The sequence below is a fragment of the Amia ocellicauda genome, chromosome 11 (assembly GCF_036373705.1).
Source record: "Amia ocellicauda isolate fAmiCal2 chromosome 11, fAmiCal2.hap1, whole genome shotgun sequence".
NCBI lineage: Eukaryota > Metazoa > Chordata > Actinopteri > Amiiformes > Amiidae > Amia > Amia ocellicauda.
Genome location: NC_089860.1, coordinates 33,009,595 through 33,026,424, shown reverse-complemented (window position 1 = coordinate 33,026,424; position 16,830 = coordinate 33,009,595). Strand labels below are relative to the sequence as shown.

The 16,830-nt window shown below is 43.4% G+C and overlaps 1 protein-coding gene across 1 annotated transcript in view; it reads right to left on the bottom strand.

Moving 5' to 3' along the window:
- LOC136763484 (mannosyl-oligosaccharide 1,2-alpha-mannosidase IA) overlaps positions 1-16,830 on the bottom strand; it is a 164,911-nt gene that overhangs the window by 7,740 nt on the left and 140,341 nt on the right. Inside the window, exons 5-9 of the mRNA XM_066717530.1 lie at positions 15,072-15,166; positions 6,970-7,093; positions 5,766-5,859; positions 4,545-4,660; positions 1,440-1,659 (exon numbers count right to left, since the gene is read on the bottom strand). Of these exons, the coding sequence (XP_066573627.1) occupies positions 1,440-1,659; positions 4,545-4,660; positions 5,766-5,859; positions 6,970-7,093; positions 15,072-15,166 (649 nt within the window). The remainder of the gene's footprint in view (positions 1-1,439; positions 1,660-4,544; positions 4,661-5,765; positions 5,860-6,969; positions 7,094-15,071; positions 15,167-16,830) is intronic.

The window sequence follows — 16,830 nt, the reverse complement described above, 5'->3', positions numbered from 1 at the left end:
CAGCGCTTCTGAGCCGAGAAACAGACTTTAGGAGTCGTTGGGGGGTACAGTTCACTGGCCCTGCTGTGTAAATACAAGTAAATAAAGACGGGAGCCAATACAGGGCTGCACGCTCCTAAGAATTTCAAGATTTTCCAAATGTGTCGTCATTGAAATGAAGTAATTCCTCCATAGGGTCTAGGTGTAGCCTTAGATTAACTTACACAAGAGCCACCAATTGAGCAGCCAAGTTTCAAACACATCAGAAGTGTAAAAAAGATGTCACATGCTTCACCGTCTAAATGATTGCTGATCAAGATTGGGTTATACTTGATACCACGCTAGAAACAAAGGATGAGAAAGAAGAAAAGAAAGGATTTTAATGCAACCATTCCTTCGCCAAAATAACAAATCCACACTCCGACAGTTTCTGTTCCTTTGGCACCCAACTGGTTCAGTGTAGTTCTTGCTGGATACCATATCTTGGCCAGTACCTGTGATTATGGCAGGAATCCGAAGGAGAAAATGGGAATTTGGAGATGCTTTATTGACAGAATAAAGACGCTGCCGAGACAATCTCTTACCCTCCGAAAGGTGTCTAATGCAACAGTCACTTAGCACCTCACGGAAGAATATTGAGTGGATTTTAATGAGACTACGGCAGAAAAATCGCGGTCGTCTGAAAGAGCCACTCCTCCCGGCTTTTTATTTACAGGCAGAAAAAATGAATGCTTCCCTCCTTCGCTTGAACAGGGAAATTGCCGTGCCGTTTATATTCCCAACTGCCAATATTGAAACAGATGTGCGTCGGAAAAGACATTAGACAAGGTTTCGCGAATCCCCTCCCTCCGTCCTGTGTAATCTTAAACCAGCCCGTGGAACGGCGCCGGACACACGTAAACCTGCTTGCTGTTTCTGATCACATCCCCTGGGTGGCTCACATCAGCTCCTTTGTTTGCAGAGCCAAGTGCCTGATCCTATATAATTTAGAAGGAAGTCACTCTCCTGCAGGTCGGGTAAATAATATAAAAAAAGCGTCTACCGAAGCCGGAGCCAGAGAGACAGAAAATCTCGCTCCAGAGGATTTAAGACACGTCTGTAGTCTTATATTCTTAATAGTATAAACTCTGTCCCCCCCACCACCTACTCTGCACCACTTTGGAGAGATCTTAATTTATTTGATTCTCGATCTTGAACATTTTGTGTCATTAACTGCAATCACTCCAATGGAGATTTATTTCACAAGAGCATTAATGTAGGTGAATGTCACTGAAAGCTGTCACAGGAACATCTGTGATGGATTCTTGAGAATTATATATATATATTATTTAATAAAATGCAAGGTGAAGTGATTTCAAAATATCAAATTAGTGAAACTATTTTTTCGTTCCAATCAACTTCCCAGCAATTGTCCGCTGAGTAGCTGTCATTTCTGTGTTTCTAATAACCGTAACCTGTACCTGATCTGGCGTACGACTCGTGGCAGGTGTGCGTGATCTCCGCGGCCAGGTCCATATAGTGCTGCCGCTTGTCCGCCTCCCCGTCGTCCGCCCCGATGGCGATCATCCCCCCGGAGAAGCAAGCCAGATGGCCCATTTTGTGGTCCAGCATCCCCCCTCTCCACTCGGCGAAATAGGTGAGACCCCCGGCCGACTTCTGCACCAGATTCTTCTCGATGGCCTGCAAAGCAAGAGTTCGAGTCTTGAGTACAGGTTTACATCACAGACTGATATTCCGGTGGGACAGAGATGCGCAAGCGGGGGATTATTCAGAGCTAGAGAAACATCACGGGCACAGACTGTGCGTTTGTTCTGTTGGCGTCGGCGCGATACGTGCTCGGATTTCCTGAAGACCCACAAACCGACGTCTGAAGACTGAAGATGCACAGAAGACAACAACTATCTCAAAGAGAGAAGCTGATGAAAGATCTCGCATTAGGATTTGGGAAGAAGAAAGCATCTGCCTTTTCTCCCCCCCCACCGCCAACAAACTAAAGCTTATTTACACAGAACATCAAAGCTTTTGGATTTTTGGTTGGGGCACATCCAGATGAAACAACAAGACAGTTGAGGAGTCGATAAACAGTAAGTCGGAAGATGTTATCTGTCTCTCTCAATGATCCGTTTCCATTCTCCTGCGTTTGTACACCAACTGCAACTGCTCCTGTAAACTTGTCTAACCTGCCACAACATCTCTCTGGTCTTTTGTCTGCCCCTCAGCTCTAATTGGGACCTTTCATTGACAGAACCTGCACTGGTCAATGCCCTTGTCGATAGCTATGAAGACTGGAGTTTTCTACACTGTGAGTCTGCTGCTATGGAGCAATGTGGGTCTCTCTTGCTTACAACACAACACAACACAACACAAGAAAGGTGATCAATGAGAAGTGGTCTTAATTTTTCTGCCCCTGAGTGAATTTCATCAAGTCCATTTATTGGAAGGAACTCAGAGAAACATCTTCAAGTCACTGACTAGGAAGCCAGTTTCATCTCTCCAGTTAAAAGTCTATGTTAGTTCCGATCTCTATCTCCTCCTCTGACGTCTGCTCCTCGTTGCATTATTGAGTCGAAAGCCATCCTTGGGCTTGACCTTGTGCATCCCTGGCAGGGTTTTTCCCCGATAACTGCATCAAATCCCTTGTTACTTCCTCTGTTCGAGACCAAAGAGGTTTTGTGTGTTACAACTGTCGACGTGTGACATTCCTTTGAGACCCGGAATAACTCGGTACAACACATCTAGTTTAACTTTGAAATGCTAATCTCCCTGCTGTGTGAGAGCGTGGCGCCGGCTCTGCTCGGCAGCCTGGCGTGCGTTCATCTCCATAAGAAGCGCTGAAGTGCGTTTCCTGCAGCCGAGGGTCTGCGGTCGCTCTCTTTTTTATTGTGTAATAAAGCTGCCCTCGTTTGGATTTTCCTTTACACTTTTACGCACAAGAGTGAGCTGGAATGAAGACTTTGTTTGAGAAATCCTGGAGGAGGTGCTCCTACGGTACAGATCTCTGCAAAGAGTTTACTGGGGGGACAAATGCAAATAACCTATAGCTTCCCACAAAGGACTGTGTAGAGATGAACCTTTCTTAAGGCCAATAGCAAACACTAATTAAAGTATGCTAATAATCATAACAGAAACTGGAGAACAAAATTATGTTTTCTGCTCTTTGGGGATTGAGGACAGTATTTCGGAACTGTGTTTTATTTGGGTTTGAAACTGATATTAGGAAAATAGTGCCGTGGTGGGGAATAATCTTCTTTTGTTGGGTTTAAACTATAAAACCACCATGACTAATAGATATTAGCATCCAAAGAGACAGGCAGTGGATTTTATATAACAATATATATATATATATATATATATATATATATATATATTCTATATTTCTATATTTTGTTGGGTTTCAGTAAAGAGTGACTGACTGACAAGTATAAGAGGCAGCAGGCGGAAGAAATAAAAATAAGCTAAAGAGGCTTGTGTCTGGTCCGTACTGGATAGGATGATGCTGCATTTCCCCCCCCAGTGTACTTTGGCTTCGCAGCTCTGGTGTGCAGAAAGATTCCCCCGCGGCCGGTGCGTCAGTGGGAGCAGCTGTGCTCCACGAAACAAACTCCACAGCGCCCCGAGTTACAACAGCCCTCAGACTCCTGCGGTGTGTGGAGCTGCGTTCATCCCATTTGTGTTTCGCTTGTTTTGTTTGGCTTCCCCCCCCCCCCCAAACAAACCCTCGTCCTCTCTTTGAAAACCCTTGTTTCCTACTTGTACATCTTTCACAATAATTAAATAATTCAATCAACCAGAGGACACTCCGTCTGATGAGCCCCGAGGAAGCGTGCTTGTCAGCCATGCTAGACGCCTTTCATCTCGGTCCAAGAGAAGCTTGACGAGACTTGAAGGGCAGTGAGTGAAGAAAGCTCAAGCCACAGGCTGGGTTGGCACAGCTGGCTCCTACTCTGCTCCAGACTTTTTTCACAGCGTACAGCCCTCACGATAACAGGATCGAACCCAGCTCGAGTCAGGAGTGGATTGAGGGCCGTGGACTCCGCTCAAACGGTTGGGCCCAGTTTCTCAGGCCCCCTTTTGATGCCGGCGTTTGTGTCAGACAAAACATTTCCCCAGCAGCCGCACTGCACTGACTTTTGCCTAGACTTTTTACAGTATACCTTCCCTTCAGTGCTACATGAACAAAACATATTCCTAAATATGTTAAATATGTCATTTAAAAACACTGGCAATTACAAAGCATCTAGGCAGCCCCCCACCCTAATTAGTTATTTTTAAAGTGTCAATTAAACTACATATACAATTAAAAATAAATATATGCATGCACACACACCTAGTTTAAAAGATACCTATATATTTCCTTCACTACACCTTAAATGGTCTTTTCTTCTTTGCTATTCTTCCTTCTGAGAAAAACATGAAAGCTGGGAGACAGGAGCACATCTGACATTTGACAGGAGGACTTCCTCGTTCCCTCTCGCTCTCTCGCTCTCTCTGCCGAATCCGGTGCCGGTGCAGTGACCTGGAAACTCAATATCAGGCCCTGTGTTTCAGAGCAGGCGCAAACGTACCTCCAGAGCATTATAATACATCTTCTTGGCTTCTTCATCTGTCTTGTCTGACATCAGAAAAGATTTGATCAAATACTCGTAGAAGCTGTCCCCCAGGCCCCCTATAGAGACATGATCTGCGGGAGAGAAAGAGAAGAATTTCAGAAAGGTCGGGGAGGCCCTTAACGAACACTTGACCGAGGGACGTATTTATTTGTTTATTTTGAATCAATATGCAGCGCTTACTGGTGCTAATGTTCATTATTACACTGGGAAGTAAATATTAAAATTCAGCCGTAACTCTCAGGTCTGACTCTCTCTCTTCACAGGCTGTGCAGGATGATTATAATTCGGAGGTGCGTCTCTCTGTATGGTGCGACGCACTGTCAACAGTGTGCTGTAAAGGTTATCTGATAAGCGCCTGTTTGTCCTTCACAGTAAGAGGTGGTGTGCGCTCAGCCTTTCTTCAGAAGCCGCGCTGATAAAATATGAACTGTCAGCCTCGCTCTCATCCTACTGCTTAATTAGTTACTCACTCGTAACGAAAAATGACACGCACCTCAGCCACACGGGTGACGCCGAGAGATCGGCACACAAGCACATCTGAAGACGGGCTAATTTCATGGGACTGATCTCACCGTCTGCATTTAAATGCGAGAGCGCATTGCACAATAGCAGTACAGACGCGGTTTTGTGTAGACGCCGATTTTACTCCCCAATGACAACAGTGCGTCGTTTAAAAGGTAACACACAAAAAGTTAAGTGTTCACGTGTATCTGTCATTATTAATTGATGTCAATTACCCAGTTTTATTCTTTGCAATCACAGCTACACACTTGTGTAATATAGTATAATGTTCTTGATCGAGTATTGTTTATTGTTTTGAAAGTGGCTGCCCAATAAATAAATGAATAAGAATAAAAGCAGTTTATTATCGCTATTTTATTAGCAGTAAAGGCGTGCCATATTAAAATAAGCATCCTGGGTGTGTAGATAATTTGCGAGAGACACAAAACCAAGCACAACACAAACCAAACAGAAACACAGCAGTATCACGGGACACTCAAAGATAAGAAACATCTATCTGTGGTAAGGTTTATTTTAATAAGGCACACATCTATAATTAGTTCTGGGGCAGAAGTCAAGCGGAAATGTGGCTGCAGCTGCACAATGTGTGTTTCTTGCCTACAAGAGGGATGAACAGGGAATGAAAAGGGCTTTTAATAGAAGAGGTATACTGACGCTGCACCCAGTTCCCGCTGACGGGGCTGAGGAAGTTGGGGTAGAGTCCGTGCGGCTTCTCGATTTTGTTCAGCAGTTTCCGTATGTTCATCACCTGCGCAGACACAGGAACAGAGGGAGGGTGAGCGAGCCAGCAGTTTGAGGATAATTCCCGAAACAGAACAACAAGAAATCTCAATCAATTAGCCGAGCAAGGGCAAACAGCAGTCCTGAGAGCGGCAGCGCGCTTGTAAACAGCGCGTTCGTCATTAAAAATTCAGCAAAGAATTTCCTCCAGATGCTATTTCTCTTTAAAAATGATCCATAAAAATAAATAAGGGATTTGTTACACGTTCCAACTGAGAAGTGATCCAGCTGTAAGCCTACTTAGGGCCTTTTTGAAGTCCTGGAAAGAAACTGCTGTGGCTTTTTGGAGGAAGAAACTCACGGCGGTTAGTAAAACCAGTGTGGGATTCCCGCCTCGCTTGTCTACAGACGGATGCTTTCCCGTTCAGAGGCAATTGTCACGTTCACTGACTGACGAGTACGGCTGCACACATACGCAGGTACTCAGTTAAATTTGTACATCAGTCAAACTTTATGGAAATAAAACACTGCGGCGTCTGTGAGGATCTTCAAAGCGTTGCCTGAGAAAGCGAATGAAAGCCGCTGCCGAGGTTTTAACTGATCCAACTGTGATTTAAGATGTCTGCTTCCATAACATTTGACCTGAAAAAACGAATCTAATGATAAAACTGGTTTAAAAAAAAAATTAATTGAAACTTCTTCCAACAGACCAAACCTTAAACAATAATTACTTTATTCTCACTTGACTAAACCACTGCAAAGTACACGGCAGTTCTAGACGGACGGATTTCTTGGAATATTCCACAGGCGAGTGAAGTCTTGGCACTCGAGACCGAATTCTTGGTGTAATTCTCCCGATAAATTATTTATCATCTCATAGCTTTCAAAGCTGAAGACTGAGCATATTTCCCCCTGGGGGCCCCTCACACACGTTCTGACAGCACCTGATTGTGTTCTTCAATATCTGCCCTGGCACAGCATGTTAGATATTATCTTGTTTCATATGCAACGTTCAGCACCGCCGATAAAAAAGTAGAAAAATAAAATATGATGACTCGCTGGGTGCGTTAGAAACACTCAGAGGCGTGAGAAACTGAAGGTGAAGTGTTGACGTAGGCGATGTCTAGTGGGGACCCACCTTCTCTGTATATATGGGGTTGCTGGTGATTTCAGTCAGGTGGACGAACTCCAGGTGTAAGGTGCCAAACTCGGCTAAAATACTACTGCCTGCTGACGCCCAGCCCCAACTCCAACTGGTCCCACTGGAAAAAAAGAAACAAAACAGTGTTATTGATGTCAGACAAGACAAGACGTGGACCAGACAAGGTCACCACAAAGTACGATTCCAGGGCAGAGGCATGGCACCAGGCAAGGCAGAGCACAGACAGCTGGAGAACAGTGGCACTGCTTTACACAGGGAGCCACTGTATCAACGTTTAGTAACAGCTTAAGCATTAAGGTCATTCAAAAAACAATTAGCCGCTGCACTGGGACTGGTGATGTGCCAGTAAAGGGATGCTCCTCCAAAAGTCCCTGCTCTCTCTCCAGTGACTGCTGTACCAATCAGACATTGCCTTTATTTCTAAGTCACGGATGCTACCTTAACGTAACATAAAATACAAGCTAGGAGGGACATTTGACACCCCATATAGATAGGAATGTGCATATATATTTCTAGACCACTGGGATGCTTTTGCAGTGTACATTTTGTTGTCTCAAATTTGCACAGCAGTTCATGCTAATCATTTTTTTTGCTTAGGAACACAAGTTGCTTGATTAGCAATTTAAATTGGTCTACCAATGATCAAAAGTGGTGTGTTTGTTGGTTTTGTTCTCATGACATATGATATGTGCATTCTTATCTACATTACTTTGCATGCATTTTAGACTGTGTAATGTATTTTACAGATATTTGCATTAATTGTTGTTGCATGTTGCAGGTGTGTGACTGTAGATAGTAGCTTATCTCATGCTCTTCCCTGTACCCAAGTCTTCCATGCTTCTCCTGTAGTACTAGTGTAGTCAAGCCTTTCCAGAATCATGCACAGTACCATCCATCTCTGCTCACAGACCCTGACTGCATTGTTTATTTATTAAGTAATGCTTGCATTCACCATTGCATAGGAGAGGAACTGGTGTGCTAATGCAAGTTTGAAACTCTATAGATGCATAACATTCAGCATCAGACTCAATGCAGATCATGATATCTGTCTTGACTAATACAGTTATGCACTTGAAGTGACTTTCAATACAACTTCTTTATTTTAACCCCCTTTTTTGCTTGATTTTACTGTCGTCATATTTTTACTTATAACTCTGTAACTACAAGGAGTAGAGGCAAGTTTCTTATATGGAAACACTCAGCACAAAATGGAGATTCAGAAAATAACAAAGAATTGTGTTTGTCCCACCAACATTAATACAGAAATCAAAAAAGTGAAGAAAAACAAACGCTTATCAGAACAAAAATAATTTATGGTCAGTATAACACCTTTTTATTGGTCCAGACAGGCTTTTCACTGAACATTGAAACTTCAAAGTCTTATGAACTTGTGTAAAAAATAAAACTCAAATCTGACCTCTAGAACAGAAATTACAGCCATTTATATTAAGTAAAGAAGAATACTAAACAGGGAAATAGAATTCCAAACATCTAGCTTTTGAATATTGTCACTTTAGGCCTTACAGAGACACAGGCTATTCTTTACAACAGCTCCTGTCTGTGTTGATGCAGTGACTCATCCCAGCCACCACGCCGCCCTGGCGTTTTATTCTTGCAAACAAACAGTCAGTGGCTTTCATAGTGCTGTAAACAGACTCGGCATCTATGATTTGTTATTGAAGGGTAAGGTGTATTATTTTTTGTGTCAGATTCAATTTTTCTACTTTGTATTTGTTTTTCTTGCTGTTTTGGGTCTTTCTGCTCTGTCTGTGAATCGCGTCTATTCTGTATGCGCCCTGTCTTCCTCATGTGCGGTCGGTGAGCTTGCATATGGACGTGTTTGGTGTAATTGGAAAGCTACAGCCCTGCCCTGTAAGAAAATGACAGACCTGCTGGCCAATGAGGGACAGGGCATGGAGTGCGGCCCCCTCTCTCTTCACATATGCGTGTCTTAAAGGGGAGGTCGCTCAGCGCTGCTTATATGGAAAAGGCGTAACTAGGCTAATTGGAAAACTAAAGACCTGCGGTTTTCGGGAGTGACAGCTTTGAGCACGTTTGGTAGACAGAGTTAGAGTATTATGACATAGAACGCTCATACCGCCCGCGGGACGATTTGCAAAGGGCGGACCCCAGAGACTGCCATAGAGGACGCGAGCGCGAAAGCAAGTCTCAAGTTGAAACAACCTGCGATCACCCCCATGCATTCTGAGACCATTCTGGTGCCCATTACATGTAAGTAGGTGGGTTGTACATGCATTTTCGATGTTTTGAAAAAAAAAAAAAGTATTTTAGATGCTCGTTTTGGGTCAGAAAAAACGTATTTAAATGCCTCGCACAATCAGCGAATCTCACAAGAAAATGCATTGCAAATGGAGGTGAACTGACTCGCTTTTTGCGATGCGAACCCTGACAAAATGTTCGCTGCTTTTGACATATTATAAAATGTCATTAATGCTAATCATGTGAGCTGTATTTGATTAATTGTTCTTGTGTATATCAAACGCCATCAAATACACACATGCATGTGCGCACACACACAACACACATCCCACAATCCTCTTTGTCAAGGGACTGCCAGACACACACGTCCACTCAGGTCTCAATTATTTGTATATGCGTTCATCTCCTCCGCTGCGGCTCAGCTGAGTTCTGACGCAGGTTGTCTAGCTGTGTGCCATTAACAGCTGTGAAGTCAAGTGCTCTGTGCTGGGAATCAATGACAGTATTAGTTTGCAGTCACACAGCTGATCAATGCCCCCGCCCCCACCCCCATTAGATGACAGCTCATAAAAGCCTGGCTCACACCTTCTGAGTGTGAAGAAGAAAAAACTGCAGACTCAGCGCTCGTTCCAGAAACACTTCCGAACGACAAAAACAATGACAACACACAACATCTCTGATATGTAAGCTGCACTTGCAGAGAGACTCGGAAAGCCACAATCTCATCACACGCACTGTCATTTATCTTGCTCATCACATCCATCTTGCGATATGAATTTCTGCTTTTTAATAAATACGGGTGGAATAAAAATCTTAAAAAGCGCTTACGTTTTATTAAAACCGAACATGCAAATCCCTGTCCCAAGGGAATGGATAGCATCTCTGTTTTTTTTTTTTAATACGTAATTTCAGCTTCCGCCGTTTAAACGTAAAGTTCTGTCCCATTCTGCGAGAAAGCAGACGCCACATTAAAGAGATACAAATCCGGGCTACAAAATCCTGATCTGTGTGTGTATTACACATTCTATCTACATCATTAGCTGCTCAAACCCAGCTTGCAAATGCATCTATAAAAGTGGAAAATCAATTCTTAATAGACTACAGCAGAGGGGGAGAGAGAGAGAGAGAGAGAGAGAGATTTTCTAGCCTCTGTCGCAAAGCTTTTTCTTGCTTAATTTGGTTTTGTTTTTCTACACAACAGTGGCCTCAGTACCCACACAATTCGAATCACTGATGAGAAATGATGTGCCTAACTAAACGTGAAGGCAATAACTTTGTGAGAGAATACAGCTTTTTTAATGACCATGTCCTGCTTAGCACTTTTAGGAGACAGTGTCAAAACCAAGGTCAGCATTTTATGATACATTTTGTTTGTCTGGCATAAAGGAAAGTGTAAAATTACTTGTTACACTATTTATGGTTTACTTACAGCCTGGTCTGATAGTTGGGGCCACTGATCCAAACCTGGGTAGATTTCGGTGTATTTAATAATTCTGATCAAGTTGTGTACCTTAAGCTTTGCTCTAAATCTAAATCCACCGAGAAACCATTGCTACTGAAATGTTAGATGGTACCGCAGTAGTTCTTGAGCTTAAAACAGCATCATGTGCTAATTAATCGTGCGTGGGAAAGATTTTAAGATCTTAGACTGGCTGTTTATGTCAGATTTGGGGTTCCCATAAAGTAATGCAAACCGTCTGGACTGAAGTTGACACTGAGGTACAATTGTCCCCGTTTCTGTACTGCAGACCTAGATTAGCCGAATTGTCATGTTTAGAGGCTTGGTATTTACCTGGTCCCGTCTGCCATGGCTGCAACGCCAACCGAGACAAACTTAATTGACATTTGGCTGCAACAAGCTGACATTCTTCGAGGACAGGGCTGTCTCTTTAATGTCTCTGTGCATGTCACAACCCTGGGAACGGGTGAACTTTGTTTTGTTGCTTTGTTTGTGTGTTTGCCGAGGTCTACCGACACCCACAGGTGCGTGGCCGTGCGCTGAGGGAGCAGCTGACGCGTCTGTGATAGAGAGAGCAATCTTGCGAAGAGCTGGATTTCGGCTGGGGGCTTCAATCTCAGGATGCGATTTGCCGAGCTCCTGTCTGCGTACCTGCGGAAATAATGTGCTGCAGTGCTACTTACCATGGGCACTGGCTGTCCGTGCCCGGGCCTCGTTGCTAATCTATCTGGAATTAGTTCTAGAATCAGTTAATTAAATGCTGCAACAGCTGTCAGAGAGATATGGTGCTCTAATTGATAGCAGGTGGGCAGTGGTTGTGCCAAAATGTTAAAATCTTTGTAGGTGCATCTTAAAATCTGTAGTTTTTCAAGGGGCTACTTAATTTTGCAGAGGAATCCATTGAAATAGGAGTACGGGCAGAGGACAGATATTGATGAAGTAAAATTATCACTTTTTAACCCCCTAATAAAGCACAGTGACTGTTTATTTCATCCCAAAGGTTCGGTATACGGCAGAAGGGTGACACAGCAGTAGCAGTTGGCAGGATCACGTACATGTGTCCCTTTTTATGTGCATTTCAGACCTCACTGTAGCTGTTACACAAGAGCCCAAGAGCATGTGTTATCCAAATGTCGGAGCCAGGGCAATAAAGCTGTGGTCTTGGCTTCTTTTGCCGTCTTTCAGTCATTTTAAAAGATGCCTCTAGTACGCAAGCTGGGGGAAAGGCACAACAATTAAAAAGTGTGCTGCACCGCCGAGCCCTGATTTGTTTTCCCTGCTGCCTCTCTAATGCGCCTGGCTCGGGGGTATAAACAGCCCAGCTGAGGGCTGATGGAATCTGACATCCTGTGAATAGATCTGAATCGTGCCAGGATCACCGGTGACTGAGAAGCACAGCACACACTGTGGGGGTGGCATCACGCAGGTCTGGGCCCAGCACTGACACAAAACAGGGTCTGGGTTTATGCATTTTGGATCAGGTAAGAAAGTCTGAGTCTGAACGAACTGCTGCTGCCGTCTGCCGTGTGATAAAAACACACCACTATGAGAGATGATGACTCCCTGAGGGAAACGCCGAAGGTTGGCTTCATTAAAAAGCGCTCTCTTTATGTTTACTTGAATATGTTAATGAGGAGCTGAATATGACTTAAACCATGGCCCTCCTCAAGGGCTGCAGGGTCCCCTGGTTCTCCTCCCAAACCTACATCTTAATAACTGAACTCAGGAGCCGGATCCACTGCCCTTGATCGGGTCTCAATCAGTGGCTGAAACGGGAAGAGTGGAGTCCAGTCCTCCAGGATTCCAGTTCGCCGCCCCTGAGTGAAATGTGTTTCGATCTGGAGGTGGTGTTTGTTTTCTTAACCTAACCATCATTGTGTGTCATGGCTCCCCTCACAGCGCATATATTGTGCAGTATATTGTTGAACAGGTGGCAGAGCGGTGCTCTTCCTTATAGCAGAGTCTCTTTAACGCAGAGCAGGGAGGGAAGAGCGGCCGCCTGCATTTCGCCGTGTGTTTTTGTGTATATAATCTTCCTTTGACTAGCAATGAGATGGTGTAGAGCTATAGTCTACAGCAGTGCAGTGTACTGTGTTAATCCCGGGTCTGGGTTTCAGTCACGGTTCCTGAAAGTCCCTGTTCTACGTGTGTTTCACCCCAGAACCAAGATGAGAGAAATGGACAAAGAAACAGGAAACTAAATCAATATGAAATGTATACATGAATGTGCCCTTAAACGTCAATTGTTTCCATCCCCAGCTATTTTAAATAATGAATGCATCAAATCTGTAAGAGCTGCCCAAGAAGCGAACTCTCTCCCTGTCAGTGCTTTAAATGAACAGACCCAGACACTGCCTCCACACACACACACGCACGCACATGCACACACGCTCACACACACACACACACACAAAATAATTAGATCATCTGAATGTGCGTGCCCTCTTGGTTCTATTGTTGCTCCCAATTGACAGAGGGCCAGATACCTTGCTTTTGTACTAACTCTGTCATGCTTGCCTCATGTCAACATGCGTATTCCCAGAGACGGTGTGCATTAAACGATACTGATCACTCTGCAGAGTACTTCTCCAACTGGACAGCAAAGGCCGTCGGTGAACTTACTCAGGGAAACACAGTTTTTGGGGAAAGATTAATGTACACTTAACACTGTCAACAGCAACGATGGCTTCAAAACATTGTATACAGTAACAGTAGAGCTACACAACTGGGAAACGGGTTCTTTCTATTGCATTTCATTTAAATGATGTACAAAAATCGACACCCTGCTAAATGCTATTTCTTCCATGGTTTTAAAGATAGTCTGAACTGAAATGATGACGGAGGTTTTTAGTTTTTTTGTGTACATGTTCTGAGAGATGTTATAGCTTTTAAATTGGATTGTGCCCTGGGTAGGCTGTAGGCACTTACTGCTAATGCTTCTAATGAGGAAAAACGCACACGCATGTTCTCACCCCCCTATCGTCCCATCTCTCGTTCCGGTTATGTAACGTTGTTTAACATCTCGTATGATCTATATCTTTTATAAAATATATGTCAGCTAATTGAGCAGTGAGTCGACAAAATGAGGAAATGGAAAAAGCAGGGGCCTCCACATTTCACAGCAGGGTCCAAACAAGTGCCAGGAGATTTATAGCTGCGTCTCCAGAGATTTGCAGAAGCTGACATTTATCAAGCGCCGTTACAATATTATAAGTTAACAGGATGTCCCTCAACATCCGTGGGTTGAGTATTGGTGTTTTATCCTTCAATTGAGATGATATATCAGCGAGAGACAAACAGCTCCGGTTGTGTACCTTGCATACGTTAACCGTGATTTATTTAGGTGATTTTGTAATTGTGGTTTCCAGCCCCTTCAGCTTTCCTCTTTGCTATTAAGAACAATGCACCCTCTTGTCTGGGCTGTAATGCGCAGTGATTTAAATTGCCAACAAGCTTTCTGATTCAATTTTTTTCCTGCTGAACCACAATATCCAAACATTTATTAGAAACAGCTGATGACAGATTTATGATACCAAAAGCCTTATTTAATTAAATCAGACAACCATATTAAGAATAAAAGAGCAGCTCTCCTTTTAAAATTCAATTCCAGCCGTTTTCAATCCCAGATGCATGTGGACCTGTTCTGGATTACCTTTCCCATGTGTTTTGTGTTGGTTTTGTGTTAGATCTACGTCTTCTCCATAGAGGCACAGGGCCATATTCCATCATTTGTTATTTTTCTCATCGCTTGTTTTAAAAGGAAATGGAGACTCTTCATGTTTCAAAACTGTACAATACATATATATATTGCCAAATCAGCATTATGATTGTGTTTGTCGTGATGCTTTTAAATAATAACATAAGAACCTCATAATTGTTTCACGTGAGAGGAATCTTTTGGATCATCTTGCATATTTCCCTTTTTGTCGCTAAATGAATTCTATAATTCATAATCCAGTCATTTCTGGAAGGAACACAGAGAGTCATATTCAACTGCATGGCAGGGAAGTCTGTTCCTGACTCTCACAACTCTTTGTGTAAAGAGCCCTAAATTCATCTAATCTTAATTTCCCTCTCATCCAAATCCATGTCAGGCTTGATGTAGATCTTTTGGTTGACAGAGTCCATGTCACTGAGACCTTTTCATTCCTGAATCAAATTCCCTTGATAATCATCTTTCTCAAGACTGAAACGTTTAATCTGCCACAACCTGTCCATTAATGACGTTCCTCTGAGACTCAACACAACCCCTGTCGCCCGTTACAGGTTCAGTGATTAGGTACTTGTTGAGTCCTAAAGCAGGTGAACAGTAACCCTGCGTTCACATCCATCACATGTCGGTTTTACGCTGCTACGGGAGGCTTGTGAGAATGTAATGTGTTCAGATTCCTGCACTCACCTGCCCAAATTGATGACGCCTCTGGGGATGCCCGTGGGAGTGTTGAACGCAGGCAAGAGCTTCTCGCCCAGCTCTGCCACCTTCTTTCTGTACACCTGAAACGGGAGGAGAGAGCTGCAGTCAGCACACACACAGACAAATCAACAATCTTGGAAACCAGTGAACTATTGGTTTTAATCCATCGCCAGTCCCTCCCTGGCTCTGCACATCTGCTGCATCTTAATCGACTGCAACTCGCATATCTAATGAACCGGAAAGCACAGCTCAGATGCCCGAGCCAAGGGGCATTAACCTCTGTCTCCATTGCTTAAGCCTCGGCACTCCGAACAGCAGGCCAAATAAGCTGGATATGGACCCGATTAGTACGTACAGACCTCCGTCAGAGCTGCGCTGTAAAGATCTGTTAACAGCAGAGCCATCACTGCACAGAAGCTGTGAACTCGTACGGGAGAATGTATAGTCTCCCTCGCCTGTGATAGTTCCAGGCACTGTAAAGCCAGACTTTCCTAATTTACACAAAAATATCCATAGCCGAGCTTTAGCCCACATAAAATATGCACTATACTACCAGAACGTAGTGTCAAAAATACAAGAGACATCAGTTCCAGCTCCAGTTCCACCCAGACATATTCTATGGGGTTGAAGTCAGGACTCAGAGCAGGTAGAGGATATTATTTTCTTCTTGAACTACTAATTCAAACTCCCAGCTTTTGGAAGATGTTAGGGCCCTCCCCATGAAAGACTAGCAAAGCAGTCACTATATTATGATCAGAATACAACAAACAACCTGCACACATCAGAGACTTGGCCCTTTACCTCTGGTAATGCTCATATAGCATCCAACATATTTACGAAGAGATAAAACTCCAGGCAACACATGCTTTATACCCCCTATCTCCATCCCCTGGCATTTCTTATCTGAAAACTGTTAATAATTTGCGAACAACTTTGATACAGTATTTCCCCCGGCTCAGTTGAAAACGAGCAGAACACGCTAGAACCGAGGTTTGTCGGTGAATTGATAGGAAGTGAAATGCCCAGCAAGAGCCTGAGGGTTTTGTAGTTATTAATTACTGCATGGGGTCGTGTTTTCATGTTTATTTAACATGGGAAGCCTTTATCTCTCAGACACAAAATTCTGCCTGTGTCAGAATATCTCGGAGACGTGCGCAATCTCAGTCGGTCTCCTGACATTGCAAATTCTCAACTTTCGGTCTCAGATATGGGGTGTACAAGGGTTTCAGTTCATATGGCTCCCTAATTCCAGCAGTTCCATGAAAGGTTTCTATTCCTTAATCCACCAAATGAAAGAATAAATAAACAGGCCGGTCATTTACAGACACAGAGACTGCAGACAAGAAAACAAACACACAGAACATTTAAATTCCAGTTTATCTGCCTTATACAATGTCTTGCTTATATAAAAGTGCATTTTGCTATCAGCAACCTTATTTATGACAGATTCTGTATAGCGTTTAGGCCTTTTGCTAAAACAAGGATGAACCGTGGGCACAGTTTAAAATCACTGCTGCTGTTTTCTCCAGGTGGGCTGTTTTTGTTTTCACCCACAAAAAAGAACATCAAAGCTAAAATATCAGCTGTTTCTTTGCTGCTTGACTGGAGGATCATGGTATGTATTATATCTGCTATACAGTGCTAAACATAAAGTAACTCCCACTGAGAATTTGCAAGCAGTAGTTAATGCTGTCTATTAGAAGATGGTCTGTATGATTTATTTTATTTGGTACAAAGTAATAAT